The 22373-nt window shown below is 41.0% G+C and overlaps 1 protein-coding gene across 1 annotated transcript in view; it reads right to left on the reverse strand.

Moving 5' to 3' along the window:
* Positions 1 to 1573: 1573 nt before the first annotated feature.
* The window catches only part of ccdc17 (coiled-coil domain containing 17), a 56845-nt gene continuing 36045 nt past the window's right edge, over positions 1574 to 22373 (reverse strand). Inside the window, exons 11-18 of the mRNA XM_055641685.1 lie at positions 22031 to 22246; positions 19291 to 19513; positions 16283 to 16393; positions 15792 to 15949; positions 6334 to 6493; positions 5754 to 5846; positions 3117 to 3300; positions 1574 to 2148 (exon numbers count right to left, since the gene is read on the reverse strand). Of these exons, the coding sequence (XP_055497660.1) occupies positions 2000 to 2148; positions 3117 to 3300; positions 5754 to 5846; positions 6334 to 6493; positions 15792 to 15949; positions 16283 to 16393; positions 19291 to 19513; positions 22031 to 22246 (1294 nt within the window). The 3' untranslated portion in view covers positions 1574 to 1999. The remainder of the gene's footprint in view (positions 2149 to 3116; positions 3301 to 5753; positions 5847 to 6333; positions 6494 to 15791; positions 15950 to 16282; positions 16394 to 19290; positions 19514 to 22030; positions 22247 to 22373) is intronic.

A 22373-nucleotide genomic window follows, 5' to 3' on the forward strand; every position in this document is an offset into this window, starting at 1 on the left:
TCTATTTTAAAGAGATAACAATTAAATGTTAAATTACAAATAATAATCAATATATTTGTACTTTGCTTTTGCTGGTGGTTCAGATGGAAATTTTAAAAAAGTTCAGGTGGTGTCTGTGCCGACCATGCTGCCAAATGAAACTAATGGTACATATCCCTCCATTCCCTGGCTGTTGTTGTGCCTATCTAAATGCTTCTTAAACTTTGCAATCATTTCTTCTTTCACTGGCTCTCTGGGCTGTGCGTTTCAGGCACCCAATGCTCTCTGTATAAAAAGAGCTTGCCTTGTAAATTTCCTTTAAAGTTTCCCTCCCTGACCAAAGAGCTAGTATTTGACATTTCCATCCTAGGAAAATATGACTATCTATCCTATCTAAGCCTCATATTTTTTAAGCTTCTATCAGGTTGCCCTTCCAGCCTCCAATGCTCAAGAGAAAACAATCCTTTTAGCTAATACTATCTAGTCCAGACAGCATCCTGGTGAACCTCACTTACACACTGTCAACATCTTCCTGTAATGGGATGACCAGAACTATGCACCATACTTTAAAAACAGCCTAACCAAATGTTTATACTGAGGCCAGTTCTGATACTGACAGAGAAAGTTAGTTATCATTTCTAGAAGTTAATATTGAGTTTAGATGGTTGCAACATCCTGGATGGAAGATGAGGTGCAATATCTCAAGCTTTCCTACAGCCTCTTTATAACTGCAAGAAATCATAGGCGCATTAGTCAGAGAGGGATGGAGAATTACAGTAGCAGGACGTAGAGTGTTCCGAGATGTCCCTCTGGACTAAATGCAGGTGTTCTCGATCTGTGTTTGATTTCTTCAGTGTAGAGGAGGTCATATGGTGAACACGTAATCCATTGCACAAGATTGGAAGAAGTGCAAGTGAATACTGCTCAACTTGGAAGGACTCATTGGATCTCCAGGCAGTGGAAAATGAAGTGTTAATAGGACTGGTGTTGTGTTCCTGTAACTGCAAGAGAAAGTGCTGAAGATAGTGGGGATAGAAGAACACAACACACCAGGGAGTCATGAAATAACCCATCCTTACCAAATGCCAAAGAGGACAGGATGGGAAGATGGGTCTGATGGTGGGATGTCACCAAAGGTAGCCAAAAGTGCAGAAGATGACCTGTTGAATGCAGATGCCTGTGGGGTAGAAACTGAAACCAGGGGAATTCTAATCTCGTTTTGTCCAAGAGGTGGGAGGACAAAACGAGATTAGTCACCTGGTAAAGTGGAAGCCATGGTTCAGGAAGAGGGGAGGTACTTTGAAGAACAGGTAAGCCAATTGTAAATAGGAAAGTGAGCCCTTGTTAATTAACCAATGGATTAAAAATAAATGAAATCAAGTACAGATAAGTTACCAAATTATATGCTCAATAATGACAAAGTCTCTCTACATCTCAAACATATAGAATTGAAATTATATATCTCGCTCAGCCTGGACATGGACAACTGTTAACAGGTTAAGTACAACTTGTCATCAGATAATATTACCTTAAATAATTCAATGATTCTCACCGTTATAATACCAATGATCAGGCCATTAAGAAGCAAATTGAATCCCAGTGAAACAGTTCTCATGAAAGACATGGAATGTTGAGGTATTAGGGGTGGAAGATTGCAACCTTCACGTGGTCCGCCCTGTTTCGATGAATGCAATCAACCTGGCGTGTACAATCAAATACAACAAGTTTTCCTACAACTTTAGGCTGTGCACGCCATACGCAAGAAGACGAAGAGGGTTTTTTTTGAAATGTCTATTTAGAGATTAGATAATCAAAGTATACCCATAAGCTTAAACAAATTGGGAAAAATTGTTCTCTTTCTCACCTTCATTCATTTAATTAGGGAATGCATTGGAGACAAATGAAGACATCCACAAGTATAAAACCATCATTGAGTTTTGAAGTTATGAACCCATTTGAGTTGCTTCCCTTTCAATAATATAACACGTAGTACAAATATTTTGAGAGAGGAAATTTGATTTTAAACAATGCTGGAGAAAATGTTAAAGAGGTACTTCTTCCATACCAGCACTGAAAAATTATGAGGAGAAGGAACAGGTCCATGAAACAATGCCACAGTGTGTGTCCCAGTGTTCCATGTCACAGCATGACTCTGAGTCCTCAAGGTATCTGTGAAATACACAGTAAATACACAGTTTAACATTCCTCTGCCTTCAAAAATAACATTTTTAAACAGATTAATTATTTATCCCATGTCTGATTTTCAAGTCTAACGCAGGTTTCAAAGAATCCACAAAAAAAGAGATTATAAAAGAAAATAAGGAAATTCAATCCCACAATACTCATTTTTGGCAAACATCACTTCTTCACTCAAGATAGATTGCCAAAACAGGTTCGGAATAAGTAATAATAAAGAATTGTATGGAATGTAATAAGACGCTTTCAGTACATCAGGCCAAGAGATAGAACATGGAACAGTGCAGCACAGGAACAGGCCCTTCGCCTCACAATGGCTGGCTATATTTAAGAGGGAGTTAGATGTGGCCCTTGTGGCTAAGGGGATCAGAGGGTATGGAGAGAAGGCAGGTACGGGATACTGAGTTGGATGATAAGCCATGATCATATTGAATGGCGATGCAGGCTCGAAGGGCCGAATGGCCTACTCCTGCACCTAATTTCTATGTTAAGAGATAGAACATAGAACAGTGCAGCACAGGAACAGGCCCTTCGCCTCACAATGGCTGGGAAGTCCAACATGATGCCAAGTTAAGGATTAATATCTCCTCTGCCTGGATGATGATCTACTGTTTTTCCCTCCATAGAGTGGTGCACATCCATGTGCCACAGAGGGTAGTTGAGGCCAGTCCAAACCGTATTTAAAGTTAGATGTGGCAATTGTAACTGGGGATCCACCACCACACCTTGCAGGTACGTGTTTTGAGGTACCCACTACTCATATGAATATAAAAGGGCACTTGCCCCTAATTTCATGTCTCTATCTCCTAAAACTTTGCCCAATTTCATCCACAGATGATCCAATGAGAATGTTGAAATTGACCCATTGGTTTCTCAACTGTGTTTTGTACATAGCTGTGAATTTGCGATGTCGCAACTTCTGTCTATCACCAGCAACTTACGGGAATCTGCAGGTCTTGATAATCTTAGCACTCCCCATGCTGCTAACCACTCCTCACTTTCTATTAACTTTTCCATGCTCGGGTTGATGTCCCATGGCGTAGTTGTTATGTTTCCATTTGGCCAGTGATAGAAACGGATTATTAAAATCATATCCTCTTCAGGCATCACATCGTAGAATGACATCTTGAAGAAAACAAAATCAGCATTATGACTTTTGACTCGATTAGCAAACAATCTATTGCCAAATTTGTTAAGATATTGTCATCATTAATCACTTTCCTGCGGTAAGTAAGACATTTGGTACCATTTTCCACCTGAAAACATTAATTTCTCAGGTACCAATATAATTTCGCCCAGCAACATATGACAATAGGCAATAGATAATAGACAATAGGTACAGGAGTAGGCCATTCGGCCCTTCGAGCCAGCACCGCCATTCAATGTGATCATGGCTGATCATCCCCAATCAGTACCCCGTTCCTGCCTTCTCCCCATATCCCCTGACCCCGCTATCTTTAAGAGCCCTATATGGTTCTCTCTTGAAAGTATCCAGAGAACCGGCCTCCACCCCCCTCTGAGGCAGAGAATTCCACCGACTCACAACTCTCTGTATGAAAAAGTGTTTCCTCATCTCCGTGCTAAATGGCTTACCCCTTATTCTTAAACTGTGGCCCCTGGTTCTGGGCTCCCCCAGTATTGGGAACATGTTTCCTGCCTCTAGCGTGTCCAAAACCATCTCCGTGCTAAATGCCTTACCCCTTATTCTTAAACTGTGGCCCCTGGTTCTGGGCAGATCACACCTCAAAGTAATGCAGCTCTACAGTGACCATAGGGCACGCTGCTAGAACACAGTTACTGCCTGAACGGAGAGTACTAACCTAGCCAGGTCAGTCATCAGTTTCTCATCTGATGCTGCAAGTGAGGCAAGTACTGCAGTTAGGAGCATACATTTCAAGTGGGAACCATCTAGAGTGTCATGGATCTGTGGTGGGAAGTGTCATATCTACTGAGAGCTGAGAGGTGAGAGTTCTATGTATAACCTTGTTGTATCACACCAAGACATCATGAAAGAAGTGGTAACAACCTAGTTGCAGCAAACAGAGATGCCCAATCAGGGATTAGATTTTATAGTGGGGGGGGTCACAGATTGAAACAATAGTCCCTAGAGACATAATGTTATATTTTTCTCTATGAAGATATGATAGATTCATATTCACATATTGATAATCACAGCTGGTTCATCGGCCTGGAGTTAGCCATCTGCACTCAGAATCCTTTCTGATTTTGATGAGTTTCAGATTCTGAATCATATGACTTTGAGATGTGGGAGGAAAACAGAGCACCCATGATCAGGATCAAACCTGGGTCTTTGGTGCTGTGAGGCAGTAGCATTACCAGTTGCACCACTGTGCCGCATTCTGGACGGTCAGTGTCTTGTGCAATCTCTATGCTCTTCACCCACTGTTGAGAGCAGACCCTTTAGATTTCTGACAGAAATACCAGAAACACTCAGCAGGCCTGATGTTGGAAATTCTGAAAATTATAAGAAAGATGAGTAGTATACAATATGTTTAATCCAAGAGTTTATGTACTGGGGAAGCACAATGGGATAGAGGCCAACAATTACGGATGGTGGAGATGTGATAAATAGATTTCTCAGGTATAAATTTCTCACATAATGGGAAACAGGAGGTTAACAGTTGATCAATGCTGAATTGTTTCAAAGGTGTGAATTCTGCCTATAACAGGAACAGGAAGTTAATGGTGAATTGCTTCAAATGTGTAAAATCCACAGGTAACCATTGTGTGCTGGGGATATAAAAATGCTGTAGGTGATGGAATTAAACACTTTGGGTTATCTCCGAGTGTTTCACAGAGTGCACTGTTAAGGCCTTGAATAAACCAACTCTTGAGAAAGTGTCTGTTCCTATCTGAACCATAATTCAAAGGGTAACTGGGCCCAGCATGAGGCTATGTTAAACACAAAATTGCTACAATGTGGCTCGACTTGCTGAGTATTTCAAGCATTTTCTGTTTTTATTTGCGATTTTTTTTGAACTTGCAGGGTTTTTATTTTATTTTCACCTTTATATTCTTGAACTACACCCTCCAGAATTTTTCCATAAAAGTAGTGAACACAACATTATCTAAAAGTTTAATATTTTAACTGATTACAATGTTACACAAATTATGGCTGTTTGCACAAATTAATGGAATATGGTAACAGGTTTATATTACTGAACTAGAAACCCCAAAATTGAACCAATAATCCAGAATCAAACATTCATACTCCACCGTGGTAAAATTGGGGATTACAATTTAGTTTTTAAAAATAGATCTGTGAATAAATATTAACGATCATGAAAATGACCATCTTATTTCCGAAGCCAATATGGCCAATATGTAGCTCCATACCGACTCCAGGCATCCATTGTGTCACATAGCACAACAGAGGACAGTAAATAAATACTGAATTTATGAACAATCTCCACATCTTAAGAATTAATTCAAACATAATATAAAACGTTGACCAAAGTAACAATTTTCAATAATAAGAACACTTGTGCCGAACAACTTGTACTTGTTTACACATTAGCAGTATTTTCTTTTGTTAATACTTTTATCGGGACCCCTACCTCCTGCTCTCCAAAGATGAAGTATCCTTGTTTGATATTAGACTTCACAGGAGTATTGCTCCAAACCAAGCCAGAATTTCTCGTATTAATCACCTGGCAATGAAAGATTTATTTCAGGAGGATAGTTTCACAAATACATTACAATGCATTTATTATATGTACAAGCCAAACATTGAGTAGTTATGCTAAAAAAAAAAAAAATTTGCTGGTTTAGAAGTTACAAGATCTGGATATAAAGGATATTTGCTGTGCGGAATGATCCTCCTTCAGCAGAGTAATTCCTCAAGAAATAGAATTTTACCATGCAGCTTATGTTTTCATGGCTGCTTTATTGTTCATCCCACTTTATTTGCATTGAGTTGTTGCTGGAGAAGTTCAAAAGTGAATCCACTGGGACATCTTGCTCTGCTTCAAGTAGATCACTTTTCGATGAAAAGTTCCAATCGTTGCTACCGTGTGGCACATTATTGAATTAACCATAGATCTAAATTTCTTAACCATCCTTCTCACTATTTTACTACTCATTTGAGTATAATCCCCAGTAGGCTAATTAAAAGTTCATGAAAATACACATATTTACTTTTCCTGTTCTCTGATGGTATCCAGCGAATCTCAAGCTACCATCGCCATTTGGGGCCCCTCTTACACGATCCGCAATAAACACAAGAGCTTCTTCCTGTACATTTTTGTTGTCCTCTTCCCTGGATGTTTGTGCAATTAAGTTGCTTTCTTCATCAAGTCTGGAAGGGAAAAAAACAAATATCAAAATGTAGTCAGTCACCATGACTTGAAACTTCTTTTATTTGAAGTACTAAATGACAATCAAAATAAAGTCTGATAATATTGGAGAAAAATTCCTGAGTTTTTATGTAAAATTCTTTTCTCCTTCTCCTCTGGCAATTTCGTACAACTGGCACTATCATCATCAATCCACATAATGGGCCGAAGATCTGCACTCGGGTTTCCCTGATGCTACTGCATAGCAGTCATCTAAAGTGGCTGTTTAATCTCTTCACCCCATCTTTATGGCAATAGTGCTTTGGCTTTACATTTACACTAATGCATAGCCATTGGAAATACAGCTTATTGTACCACAACAAATACTCCCTTAGTCCTTAGCCTTATATTATCATTTAAATTTTTGTGACGAGGAAAATCCACGAGTGTGCATGTAGTCTTCCAAAGACGATTATTGCAAAAAATATAGAACAGCATTCACATAGTTAACATAGTTTTCTACCCCCATCATCGTCTAGCATGAGCCTTTGGAGAGGGGGCAGGGGACATTTACAGGAATGCTCCTGGATTAGGGGGTATTAGCTACAAATGTATTATGTTCCCTTCAACATTGGAAACTGAGGGAAAACTGACAGAAGTTTATAAAATTACAAGAAGTGTAGAAAGTGGACAGTCAGAACCTTTTTCCCCCATGGTGGAAATGTCAAAGACTGGTGAGCTTTGCTTAAGGTGAGAGGGGCAATATTTACCCTGTGCAGGATAACTTCTGCCACAGAGTGGGGCAGGTGCCTGGAACGCACTGCCAGGTGTGGTGGTGGAGGCAGGTATGATAGGGGCATTTAAGGGGCATATGGATATGTCAGAAATGGAAATGCAAGGAATGGAATATGGTTCATGTGCACACAGATGAGATTACTTTAACGGCATTACCTCAGCACAGACATTTTTGGTCAAATAACCTGTTCCTATGCTGTACTGTACTTTTCAATGGTCTATGGTCTAACAAACATGGATTTGATGTTCCAATGCCACAGAGCAACCTCAGACATTTTGTGGATAAGAGCCTGGTGTATGATCTCTTAACGAACATATCACCACATAATTTTATATGTAAAATGTGCACAATCTCTCAGAAAGTAGCCCTTAGTTTTAGAAATGATCAACTGTATATAAATATATATTATATGGACGGACTATGAATTTTGATCATGTGGTGCAAAGGATAAGTGAAGGAACATGCCTAGAAACTTAATTTCATTGCAATTGTAAAAAAATGGATACATTTTTCTCAAAGGGAAACAGGATCACGAACAGTGCCAGGTGATTTCTCATCACTCCTGAAATTTGACTAGGCACTTCACAGAGTGAATTACGCTTGTGCCCCACATGCAATTGTCATGCCAGGGGTGTATGGGATGTTCTCATCACCTGTTCAATGCTCCTCTTGGAGTACGGCAGTGTATTTTGCAGCAAGGCAGGGAACTTAAACCAGGTTATTCTTGGAGACGCCACCACTTTGCACCTATCCCATCCATATCCTTGCACAAAATCTCAATCTTCCTTCCCACAACACAAGTCTGACCAATTTGCCATCTCCCCACCCTGACGTCTTCCAAGGCCTTGATCTCAATCAATTCCACGGTCCCTCAGGCAGAGCCACTGATTCCCAGGTCTACCACCTTCAATCCAGAAGCCCCTCCAAACCAATACCATCCCACCTCACCACCAAAGCCCAGGCTCTGATCTCTGAAAACCTACATTGCTCAGTTAAATTGCCCATGCACAGTGCGGAGGGGGTGGGGTGAACAGTCAATAATTGTTGTCAACTGTTGCAATGCTCACAAAATATAAACTTCCTAGGACATAATTCTTCGGGGAGGGTTGAAAGCAATGGCTGTGGAACTTGTGCACCCGTCCTAATGGTGATCCACACTGTAGCATTGCAGAACACTGAGGACTAGTCGTTTATCTTCCTTGCCCCTCTGCAGCATCCACAAACCACAAGCAGAACTCAAAGCAGTAATTTTTTTTAAAGTTTTGTATTTTGTAGAGAACAAAAAACAAGCAAGGAAATATTTGCAAGTACTAAACATTCAGTGGAGTATCTTTAAAAATGTGATTTAATTGCAAAATGAAGCAATCTGCTGCAATTCCGTTTATTTTCCATTGTATATCACTGAATCACTTTACCTACTATATTAGAAACACAACCCAAAATTACATGTTTCAATTTCTCCCTTCACTTTTAGATTTAAGAAAATAAATATTCTTATGGACCCCAGTAGCAGTTCCTCAACTAATGGAAACAGATGTATACTATATTCTTTTATTTTTGTAGTAAACACTGGAAGGGGCATATTTATTGTCCATCCTAATTTGACCTCATGATTCACTAAAACTATTGGGAGTTTGAACATTAAGTTACTATTCCAGTGTCATAACCTCTAGCCAATATCGAGTCCTCTGACTACCGTCTGCTCTTCCAAAATATTTCATAATTTTTAAATGTCAATGATCACTCTTTGTTCCTTTGTACAAACTGGTTTATGTTGTTCCCATATCATACCCACCTCCGATTAACCCACTTAATATTTGCTGCAATGTGAACGGATCAAATACCTTTCCTATAATAGTAGACCGAATCCTGCAGAAGATGCTTCAATTAAAGTTTAACCAACCTCTTGCTTATATTTATATACATTAATGTATAAAACAGAACAAAGATTAAAGGGCCTGTCCCACTTGGCCGTCATTTGCGTGTAACTTACACAACATCATTTACGCGTCACAACGCACACATCGTGACGCGCGCATGGTGCGCATTACGCACGTATGGTGTGCGATGACATAGGCAGTGACGCGCGGCCTCGCACAGCATCGCAGGATTTTGTGATGTACAAAATCTTCACGCGCCATCTGCATGACGTGCAAATGACAGTCAAGTCGGACAGGCCCTTTAGATTGCCTTTTTAAGGCTCTAGATACTTGCATTCAAGAATGTTACTAAAACTTAGGGGCCATTCTGAAAACTTGTCCAGCATTAGATCAAACCCTTATTATACTTTGTACCATCAGCCTCTAACTGGAGCTTTAATCCTGTTGATGCAGGTACAATTGGGCTTATTTGCCATGCATAAAGAATTATCTTGAGAGGTTGAGTGGGATTCAGTTTGTGGTGCTAGAAGTAAAGGAGATTCCTATTGACACAGCTCTAGAGCTGTAAACTAGGAAATCAGGCACTGGACAACTCTCACTTGCCTGCAGATTGTGTTTTGTGCACTGGGATTCTTTTCCCTTCTCTCTCTTGAGCCATTGGTAAAGCTACCAGTGGAATTGGCCTTGGATTTAATCATCCTCTTGATGTTGACGCTGCCTTAGAAATCTGGCATTGGATTCCTGCTGAGAAACTCACTGTTGCACTGTACAGTAAATGCAAGAGGAAACATCATTGCAATAAAGATTCAAATAAAATAAAGTGGTACCAGAATTCTCAGCCCTGCACAAGGATCAAGAAAATTTCTGCAACATCAGCCTCAGAATTTAATGGGGAGATTACTAGTCTGTGTTTATTAAAATCAAAGCAATGTGCAAGAAATTAAAATAAAACACCAAGACTAGAGCATACACTTTCTACTAATAACCAAGGCCATCGTGGCAGGATTCAACCTTCTGAAGTGCTCCACACCCATCATTGAGACAAAGTAGCCCTGAAACATCGGAGCCTGGAACGATGAAGAACAAGAAAAATTGCCAGCTGGAATCTAAAATTTGGGACAGCATTTCAACTAGCAAAGTTTGCACTCCTTGGGAAATACTAGCAGCTGCAAGGGTCAAATCTTCTGCATGGTTGGATATCACATCATCATGATAAAGTGTCACATTGAGGGATCTGCCAATCCACTTGGAAATCCGTCTACTAAGTTACTGTTAAGCTGGATGCTGAATGCGAGTGTTGGATTTGCCTTCCAATTGCAGGATGAATTATATTTTAACAATACCTCCCAATTAGCATGTGATGTAAGTGTTGCCAGCAGTTCTGGCCCTTGTGGCCCCTTTGTTTGTGGTGAGCTGTCTTTTGCACTGCTGCCGTCCTTCTGCGAGAGTTTCTCTTGGCACTTTTGAGCAGCGGGTTAAGGCTCATCAATGAAGGAATAACAATAGATTTCTAAATCAAGATGATGATGAACAGGAAGCAGCAACTGATAACATTTCCATGTGTCCACTGCCTTGTCCTCCTTGGTGGCAAAGGTCAAATGTTTGGGGGAGGAGATGTTAGAGCACAGTCGGTTGGCACTGCTGAACATTCTGTATGTTTACACACTAATAGTGAAGAGAGTAAATGTCCTGGCCAGTAGACATGAGTGCGAATCAAGTAAACTCCTTTCTGATGTCTAATGTAAGAGTTACCAATTTGAGGAATAGGAACAGGAATAGAAAACAGATGTGGATTGAGATTTGATTAATGTAGTGTTTTTTTTGTGGGCACAAAGGTGCTGAGACACATATCAATTAAACATAGAACAGCACATCACAGGAATGGGTCCTTTGGCCCACAATGTTTGGCTGAACATGATGCCACGTTAAGATGATCTCATCTGCATGTACATGGTCCAAACTTACAAAATTCTTAAGGGGTTGGACAGGCTAGATGCAGGAAGATTGTTCCCGATGTTGGGGAAGTCCAGGACAAGGGGTCACAGTTTAAGGATAAAGGGGAAATCCTTTAGGACCGAGATGAGAAAAACATTTTTCACACAGAAAGTGGTGAATCTCTGGAACTCTCTGCCATAGAAGGTAGTTGAGGCCAGTTCATTTGGCTATATTTAAGAAGGAGTTAGATGTGGCCCTTGTGGCTAAAGGGATCAGGGGATATGGAGAGAAGGCAGGTACAGGATACTGGGTTGGATGATCAGCCATGATCATATTGAACGGCGGTGCAGGCTCGAAGGGCCGAATGGCCTACTCCTGCACCTATTTTCTATGTTTCTATGTCCCCCTGTTCCTTGCACTTCCATGTGCCTATCTAATGACCTCTTCAATGCCACTACCACATCTGCCTCTGCCCCACCTCCTGGCAATTTGTTCCAGCTCCCCACTAATGTCTTGTGTAAAAAAACTGTCCCACACACCTTCATTAATCTTTCCCTCTCTCACCTTATACAGCAGCTCTGCCCTCGAGTGTTGGACATTACCACCCTGGGAAAAAAGGTTCTGACTGTCTACCCCAGGGGTTCCCAACCTTTTTCGTCCCATTTACCCCAGGCAACTTTAATAGCACATGACAACTTTATTTAACTTATTTAAATGGACAACTAATGATAAACAGATACCGGTATACCAGAACCAAACACAGTCAGTCAATGAGAAGAAATATGTATCAATCCTGAATCAACAAATATACCCCCTGGGTTGGCGAAATTTACCCATCCCAGGTTGGGAACTCTTGGTCTACACCATCTAAGTCTCATAATTCTATCATCTCTCCTCAACCTCCACCATTCCAAAGAAAACATTCCCAGTTTATCCAATCTCTCCTTGTTGCTGAAACCTTCTAATCCTTTCTTTAGTCGGCAACATTCTAGTAAACCTCCTCTGCACCTTCTCCATATCTTTCCTGTAATGGAGTGACCAGAACTGTACCCCATATTTCAATGCAGCCTAACAAATGTCTTACATAGCTGCAATATTTTATATTACTAAAAATCAATAACAAATGTTTCCATCAATATACACCTATCTTCTGTTTTAATTTTGTGACCAATCAACTTCTAATTTAATAAACCAATAAATAAAAAGCATAAAATCAAATCAAATTTTTTTGTAAAAAGAAACGTTTCCCTCTCACAGGAAGCATTGTGGAGTTCATGTCCCAATCAATTGCAATGATGTTGAAGTGGAAACGCTTCCTTGATGTTAATATTACAAATGATCTGTTGTGGACTAACCACATTGATGCGGCAGCCAGAAAGGCACACTAACACCTCTACTTGCTGAAGAGATTGAGGAAATTTGACATGTATCCAAAGACTCTTCCAAACTTCCACACACACAGAAAGTATACAGTTGGGTTGCATCACAGCTTGGTTTGGGATCAGCTCTGCCCAAAACCACAAGAAATTACAGTGAGCTGTAGATGTAACCCAGTCCAGCACACAGACCAGTCTCCCCAACATTGACTCCATCTACACTTCAAGCAGCCTCAGAAAAGCAGCCATCACGTGAGGTTATCCATTTTGGTGGCAAAAACCCGAAAGCAGACTATTATCTAAATGGTGGCCGATTGGGAAAGGGGGAGATGCAGCGAGACCTGGGTGTCATGGTACACCAGTCATTGAAGGTAGGCATGCAGGTGCAGCAGGCAGTAAAGAAAGCGAATGGTATGTTAGCTTTCATTGCAAAAGGATTTGAGTATAGGAGCAGAGAGGTTCTACTGCAGTTGTAAGGGTCTTGGTGAGACCACACCTGGAGTATTGCGTACAGTTTTGGTCTCCTAATCTGACGAAAGACATTCTTGCCATAGAGGGAGTACAGAGAAGGTTCACCAGACTGATTCCTGGGATGTCAGGACTTTCTTATGAAGAAATACTGGATAGACTTGGTTTATACTCTCTAGAATTTAGAAGATTGAGAGGGGATCTTATAGAAACTTACAAAATTCTTAAGGGGTTGGACAGGCTAGATGCAGGAAGATTGTTCCCGATGTTAGGGAAGTCCAGGACAAGGGGTCACAGCTTAAGGATAAAGGGGAAATCCTTTAAAACCGAGATGAGAAGAACTTTTTTCACGCAGAGAGTGGTGAATCTCTGGAACTCTCTGCCACAGAGGGTAGTTGAGGCCAGTTCATTGGCTATATTTAAGAGGGAGTTAGATGTGGCCCTTGTGGCTAAGGGGATCAGGGGGTATGGAGAGAAGGCAGGTACGGGATACTGAGTTGGATGATCAGCCATGATCATATTGAATGGCGGTGCAGGCTCAAAGGGCCGAATGGCCTACTCCTGCACCTAATTTCTATGTTTCTATGTTTCTATCACAATCAAAGGCTTGTCCTACCCGGTCATTCCTTCTTCTCCCTGCTCCCGTCCGGCAGATGGTACAAAAGCTTGAATGCGCGCACCGCCCGTCATAGGGACAGCTTTTTCCCCTCTGCTATCAGGCTTCTGAATGGTCCTCTCATAAGCGAAGGTACAGTCCAATTCACCTCTACCCTATTGTGGACATTGGACTTGTGGTCTATAGAACTGATGTGCTACAAGGCTGAGAACTATATTCAGCACACTGTATCTTCCCCTTTGCTCTATCAAATGTAGTGGAGTTTGACTTGATTTTATTCCTGTGTGGAATATCTGGATCTGTTTAGATAGAGTGCAAAACAAAGTTTTTCACTGTACGTTAGTGTATGTAACAATAATAAACTTAAACATAAATAAATCATTTTTAAAAACTTCTCCTTATTGATTCTCCTACCATGAGAAAATGATTCGGAATAAAGAACTAAATAATTTAAGTATGCCTCTTGTAATACCTCTCTCAGGTTATTCCTTAACCTCCTTCACCCCAGGGAAAACAAACACAGCCCACCCTATAAGTGAAGACCTTCAATCCTGGTGAATCTGGGATAAGGGGATAAAGCAGGAACAGGGTACAGTTTTTGGATGACGGTGCTGGCTTGAAGGGCCGATAGCACCTATTTTCTATGTTTCTAATCTCTTCTACACTCTCTTCAGTACAATTATATCCTTCCCATAGTTTGGAATCAGAACTGCACACAACACTCCCAGTGCAGTCTAATCAGTTTTTAGTAAAGTAACATCCCAACTTTTATATCCCATTCCCTGACCTAGAATATTCAGCATGCCACGTGCCTTCTTCAGCACCCTAGCTATCGGTGTTGCCACTTTCATGGAACTATGGGCTTAATCTCAAAGTCTCAGTATTCATCAACCTTCCTTAGTGCCCTACCATTTACCATTATATGTGTCCTACTGCCAACCGACTTCCCAAAATGCATCACCTTGTACTTACTGGTATTAAATTTCATCTGGCAATGTACAGCCCAACTTTCCATCTGATCATCATCATGTCATAGCCTTGGACAACCTTCCTCACTATCCACAACACCAACAATTTCCATGTCATCCATAATCATAGCTCCTGCATTCACTTCCATGTTGTTAAGACTGTAACCTAAAGCAGTGCCTCAAGGAACTGCTGGGACAAAGGGCAAAAGGGGGCACTATCTCAATCAATGATTTGAAAGAGTGTTCCAATGAAAATCTATGTTTTCTGAAGACATAAAACGGATTGCTCGTTCAAGCTGAGCGGAGAATAGCGAGAGGCTTTTAGGAGATAAAGGCAGGTAAATGAATGAGTAAGGACATGGTAGATAGAACTCTGTCCTGCAAAAATATTAACAACATCCACTTTGGTATTAAAAAAAACATTTTTTTATTTTAATGGTAATAAACTATAAAATGTTGACATTCAGGGGAATCTGGGTGTCTTTGTATTCATATATTTCGATGTTAACATTTGGGAATAGCATGAGTTTTTGATGAGTAGAGGAAAGGGTTCTTCCAGATTAGGTCTGGTCACCCTATATACTTATAACATAAGCATTAAGCATAATGAAGGGCATTGAATTTGCTGCCAAATGGATCCAAATATGGTGATATTTTAGTAAATGTGCAGTGGGAAAGATCAAATTAAAACAGTAAGATGCAAATCTTGAGCAGATCAAGTAACATTATTAAGAAAACAGCAATGTTAATCATTTTAGGTTGTTAGCTGGAGAAAACTGTTAAAATGTCATTGATTGACTGTCCTAGGTATCTACAGCTGTCTTTATTTTAATTTCATACTTCCAAAATTCCTTGTTGGATTCAATTAAACAAAAATGTTAATGCAAGCTTTTTTAAGAAACATTTTTTATTAATGCCATAATCAGAGCAATAAATCAATAACAAATAAGATGTGATCTTTCACAATTATTTAACTGAACTGAATTTCAAAAACAAAGTAAAGTATTTTCTGAGAATTCGCCCTTATAACAGTTTGTTAAATAAAATGCAGTGAGATTCTACAAAAAGGTATCACATTACATTCTCCCACTGGAAACATCCCACACAACCTATGAAACATTTGGACCTGATAGTCTCACATGAGAACGATTTATTTGTCATATTCATGGAAATGATCTCTTTCTGCAAATAATTTTTTTCTTAATTGACGCGTCTTTTAATGTTTAACAATGTCATGAGTTCAGATCGCAACAGGCCATCAAGAGGCCATCCTCTTTCTCACCTTTGATTGGTTTTGTGGTGGTCACTGTGGCCATCGTTAGGAGGAAGGTCAACATGACCAGTATGGGAAGAGAGAGGGTGATAATGAGCACGAGGATGATAAGGGAGGTATTGTGGAGGAGGCAGAGTTTCAGCTGGAGGAACAGAGCGGCCTGCCACCTGTAAATAAAAATCAAGCGTTAATCTCGTCTTCATGAAGTGTACAGTTCTGGTTACACTGCCTGTTTCAATTTTTGCTACAGACATACAATATTTTTCAATACAATTTGTTAATTAAGTGCTCATGTCACTTAAAATGCACTAATGGTTATCTAATGAAGCTTTATCATTATAACATTGAGTGACTTGTGTATAAATCTTTGGCTACAGCTCAACTTGAAATGATTCCAACTCAGTTTGAGGGATGTATTTGTTATTCACGCATAGCAAGATGCCAAGCAACACCTCGACTAGTGCCTGGTAAGATCAAGTCTGTGTTGCATCAAGACTTACCAAAGGTGGATACTGATACATGGATGCATTGTGTGGATCAATACCAGCCATTGACTGCAGTTCAGCATCTCGTGCATTTAACACTCTCACATGGAGTTCAGCGCTGCCAACCTAAGTAAATGTATAAAGCAACCATATATTGAAGACTGTCAATATTTTGCTGCTGCATTGTTTTACAACACGAAGCAATACACTACGTCGCTTCACTACCCCAAGCATCTCAATCACAACTGATAATGAGGAACTTTGAGAAATATGAATGATCCCCAAAGTGACTTTAAACTAAGAATAAAGATGCTTTGAAAATAAACACATGCTGGATTTGGCTCTCTGCCTGCAGTTGCCAACTGAGCAGCTGTTTCACTCACTCTTGGTCCAGATGTGGAGCTGACCATGCTGGCCCTCTGCACCCTCAAGGTCTCAGGGAGTGATGGGCCTCACATGGAATGGTGCTGAGGCCCAGGCCCCAGAACACCCTTATAAACCTTCACCTCTAATTCAGCCGATGTCAAAGCTGCGAGCCCTTATAGAAATTTGCTAATGTCTCCAACACTTTGTAACAAATGATTAAACAGCTTGTTAGAAAACAAGAAATAATTTAAAACATTCAACTAAAACTATTTGTAACAGGTATTTTACAGAGCTGGGTAAGCCATGGAAATGTCAACATCTGGGGTCAACACAGAGTACGAAGGTGCAGTGGTAGAGCTGCTGCCTTACAGTGTCAAGGACCCGGGTTCAATCCTGACCACGGGTGCTGTCTGTATGGAATTTGTATGTTCTCCCTATGACCACGTGGGTTTGCTCCAGGAGCTCCGGTTTCCTCCCATACTCCAAAGATTTGTAGTTAATTGGTTTTGTAAATTGTTCCTAGTTTGCAGGATATTGCTAGTGTGCAGGGAATCGTTGGTCGGTGTGGACTCGGGCTGAAGGGCCTGTTTCTGTGCTGTACCTCTAAACTAAACTACAGGTTCTCCCCATGTTTCGAACGCCTGACTTATGTACAGCCCGTACATACGAACAAGTGTTTGGGAGACCGGTGGGTAGGATTTGCTGACTGCTATGGGACTACACGTATCTTCGTCATGTGGAACTTAGTTTGCGGTAGGATAAAATTGCATAGAAAACTGAATGCAAAGCTGGAAAGCTGGAAAAGAACTGACCTGGAGTAATTAGATTAGAGAGGTGATGCTGTGAAATCTCAGCAAGATTGGGCCCCACTGCCAGATACCATGTTGAGTCCAGCAACTGAGTACAGGTCCTTCCAAGTATGTACAACCCATACATACATACAAACAAGTGTTTGGGAGACCGGTGGGAAGGATATGCCAATTGCTATGGGGCTGCAGGCATCTTCTGCCATGTGGGACTTGGTTTACGACAATATCATTGCATAGAAAATTGAATGGTTGAGTTAAACGCCCTGGTTTAACCATATGTTGCTTCTGGTGGCCATGTATTCATTTAAATATACTGCCGGCGGCCCCAGTTCCAGTTTGTGAACTGTTCGGGTTACGTTCAGTTCTCACGAATAGAATATTGGTGTTGCCTGGGGAGGGTCATGTATGGATATAGATCTCCATAGAGTGATACAATGTGGAAATAGGCCCTTCTGCCCAACTTGCCAATAGGCCCTTCTGCCCAACACCGGCCAACATGTCCCAGCTAGTCCCATCTGCCTGTGCTTGGCCCATATATCCATCCTAACCTGTCCTATCCATGCACCTGTCTAACTGTTTCTTAAACATTGGGATATTCCCAGCCTCAACTACCTCCTCTGGCAGCTTGATCCATACATCCACCACTGTGTGAAAAAGGTACCCCTCAGATTTCTGTTAAATCTTTTCCCCTTCACCTTGAACCTGTGTCCTCTGGTCCTCGATTCCCCTACTGTGGGCAAGAGATTCTGTGCATCTATCCGATCTATTCCTCTCATAATTTTATACACCTCTATAAGATCACCCCTCTTCCTCCTGCGCTGGAAACAATAGAGATCCAGCCAACTCAACCTCTCTCTATAGCTCACACCCTCTAGGCCTGGCAACATTCTCATAAATCTTCTCTGAACCCTTTCAAGCTTGACAATATCTTTCCTATAACATGGTGCCCAGAACTGAACACAATACTCTAAAAGTGGTCTTACCAATGTCTTATACAACTGCAACATGACCTTCCAACTTCTATACTCAATACTCTGACTGATGAAGGCCATAATGCCAAAATACTTTTTGACCACCTTATCTACCTGCAACTCAATCTTCAAGGAACCATGCACCTGCAATCCTAGATCCCTCTGCTATACAACACTCTCCAGAGGCCTACCATTTACTGTGTAGGTTCTCCCTTCTTAGACGTCCCAAAATGCCACATGACATTAAAGTTGAATGTATTAAATTCCATTGAAATTCCATCAACCATTCTTCAGCCCACCTGGCCAATCGATCCCGATCCTCCGGCAATCTTTCATAACCATCTTCAATATTTGCAAAACCACCCACTTTGTATCATCACTCAGCAAACTTGCTGATCTTGCCCTGTATGTAGCATCATCCATCAATCTGTAGCTCATAAACCTCATTGTTCAGTGATACATGTACATAGACCGCAGACGCAGACATTTCAATGGCTTACCCCGGCTAGTGCATCCCTGTGGAACAGACAGTAATGTTGTAATGTCTTCATGTGGCCCTCAACAAAGTTACTACTTTATTACCAAAATTTGGAACATGAAGATGTACAAAATTAGGAAAATTTCATTTAGGTAGAATTTTATGGAAAATACTTTAACTCGTGTAGGTTACTCAAGTGGGAAGATATACTGGGTGGAAGGTCGAGGGAATAATGCATTTCAAGGATGTACTGAAAGACATTGCACACCTAAATGTATTTTGAAATCACCAACCTTAAACCTGCAGATGCAAGAATTTTGAAAGGAATGGCTAAATAGCCTGTTGATTCTGTTTGTCCAGTACATCTAAATGATGAATCTATACTCCAGTTCCACATACCTGAGGAATCCCATTGAGCTGGCCAGTTGTGAGGGATGGGTTTACTGGCAGAGATCGCACTGGAACTTTCCATCGGCCACTGATAACTTGGTTGTGATGATCAAATATGTCTATCTTTGCCCAGCCTCTGGAGACCAGCCGCTGAATTTCCTGTCCATATGGATCAAAGCCTCCAGCTGCTTGGAGCTCAATTACTAAAGAAATTCCAAGGGCAGGACGAACTCTGACAACAAATACAAAAAAAAGAATAATAAGATAAAGGACTTTTGATCTTTTTCTAAACAAACAGAAAATGCTGGAAGCTCCCAGCAGGCCAGCCAGAATTAGTGGTGACTGGGAGACAGAGAATTGGCATTCTCAGTCAAGCACCCTCCTTCAGAACTGGAAAAGTGGGAACCAAGTTTATTTTAAGTTTAACAAAGTGGGAAGGTGAAGAAAACAGAGGGAATTCAATATCAAGTCCCGAGGGCTGCAAAGTATCACAGATAAGGATAAGTTGCTGATCCTTGAGTTGAGATTGTGCATCTTTGGAGCATTGACCACGCTGTCTTTAACCTCCTACATGGTTCCATTAAGAACTAACTTAACTTCATGAACATCACCTCAACTTCCAGCTGGGAACATTGCAACCTTCAGCATGTGATACCAAATTCAGCCATTCCAAATTCTTTTCCTCCTCTCCCACCACAGATGGTTGTTCCTCTCTGGAGCTGGACTGGAAGAGTCATATGGAGGCGGTGTACAGGAAGGGACAAAGTAGACTGTATTTCTTAAGGAGGCTAAAGTCATTTAATATCTGTCAACCCCTACTGTGCAGTGTCTACCATTCAGTGGTGGCCAGTGCTCTGTTTTTTGCTGTGGCCTGTTGGGGAGAAGGCGCCCGAATAGCGGACAAAAACAGACTGGATAAGCTGATCAGGAAGGCCGGCTCAGTGGTTGGGGCAGAGCAACTAACGGTCAAGCAGGTGGCAGAGGCCAGAACTCTGAAAAAACTAGGCTCAATAATGACCAACCCCACTCACCCACTCCACGCCCTGAAGGTGATCAAGTGCAGCATCTTCAGTCAGAGACTGATTGCACCAATGTGCAAAACGGAGAGACATAGGAAGTCTTGTATACCAGCTGCTATAAGGTTTTATAATGCACAAAAATTTTAACTTATTATGTATTGAAGATATCTGTTGAAATGTGTGGTGTTATGTCTGTCTTGAAGCTGTTGTGGCACTGTAATTTCCTGTAAAGGATTATTAAAGGTTATTCTATTCTATTCTTCTCTCCATTTCAATTATTCCACTCTCTGTGTCTCTCTCTACTGTTGCTAAGTGCCAGATTATGAAGTAATTGTTATATTAAAAACTTTGCTCTGCAATTTGATCACAGCCATGAACTAACTCATCTGCCCTCTCCACCCCTCCCCTACTCTGCAACTTAACACATTGCTTGTCTTGTGTATTCTAAGTTTTGATGAAGGATCTTTGATCTGAATTGGCAATTATGTTTTTCTCCCCTCAGATGGAGCCTGATATGTTCATTGTTTTCAGAGTTATCTGTTTATTATCGGACTCCAAACCTGCAGTGTTTTTGCTCCAATTTTATTTATGCTCACCTGAGATCTTCAAACCTTTCGCTGGATGAATAAATCATACAGCATGGAAACAGTCCATTTGGCCCAATTTGTTCATGCCAACTGCATGCCTTCTGTATTAACCCCACCGCCAAACACCAGCTCCATAGTCCTCTATAGGCAAAATCACTTGCTGCTCATTTTGTCCCTTCTTTAATGTTGTCAGCTGCCCACCTTCAACCACACCATCAGACAGTGCATTCCAGATTCTTACCAATCAAAAGTGAGGGAGGTTCCCTTCTGAATCTCTTCCACAGAGCCTAAACCCATGCCCTCTTGATTTATCTGCCTCTGATATGGGGAATGTGTCCTGCAGTCTACTCCACCTATACCACTCATCATTTTATATATCTCAACACAGCCTCTCTAAAGTTCTTCTCCTCCAGAGAGAACAAACTTAGATTCACTAGACCCTCCTCATCACCGACCTGCTCCATCTCAGGCCACATGCTGGTAACTTCTCTGCATCCACTCCAGCACTAACATATCCATCCCATACTTTGGTGAGCAGGACTGCACATGGTACTCCAGCTGAGATGTGAACAACATTTAATAAAGTTGGAGCATAACCTTCCTAGTTTTGTATTCAATGGCCTGAATAATGAAGGGCAATATCCCATCTGCCTTGCTAATTACATTGTCTGCCTGCGTTGCCATCTTCAAGAATCCACGGACTGTAATCCAAAGTCTCTCTGTGCCTCAAGACATTATCCAATTATGGTGTATATACTAGCCTCAATAGTGTCCTAAAATGCATCATCTCACATTTGTATTTGTGGCTTCTGGAAGAGCAGAAACCCACAAATCCAGTCATGGAAGCGCAAACTAAACTATGGTTCATTTCCAATGTGTCTTGTTTTGAATCAAATCAATAAAATCAGAGGACATTAAAAAGATAGAAGGAAAAATATTCTCAATGTTCACTCAAGTTAATGGTTAACTTTATCGGTCTCAGGGAAAGAAAATTACTCTGTATCTAAATGGTACAAGGTCAATACAAGAAAAATGTCATTCACCAGCACTAATATTCTTCACTTCACGTACAAATGTACAGGCCACACACAGTTTAAACAGAACGGTCTTGGACACAAGATATTCTCATCAAATCTCTATTACCTTGGCACCGGTTGCCTTGCAGATAAAATTGCAAGGTTGCCCTTGAGCCCTTCAGACATGTAGTAAGGCCCACTTCCCATTTCACAGCACACAGGAGGCAAGGCTGATGGCTTCCCCATTTCCTGTCCATTACTGTACAAACCAGTAACAAGGCGGATGAGACGGTATGTTGGATCAAGGCCAAGAAGAAAATCATAGAAGACAACAAAGCCTGCCCTGCAATCAAAAACATTGTATTAGTTAAAATCACATTAAGGACCAGTCACCAAGCTAAAATGGAACCTGAATACAGGAGAAACCAAGCACTCTGCCTTACAAGACTACCTACAATAACAAAGCAGTG

This window comes from Leucoraja erinacea, chromosome 10 (genome assembly GCF_028641065.1).
Source record: "Leucoraja erinacea ecotype New England chromosome 10, Leri_hhj_1, whole genome shotgun sequence".
Lineage (NCBI taxonomy): Eukaryota > Metazoa > Chordata > Chondrichthyes > Rajiformes > Rajidae > Leucoraja > Leucoraja erinaceus.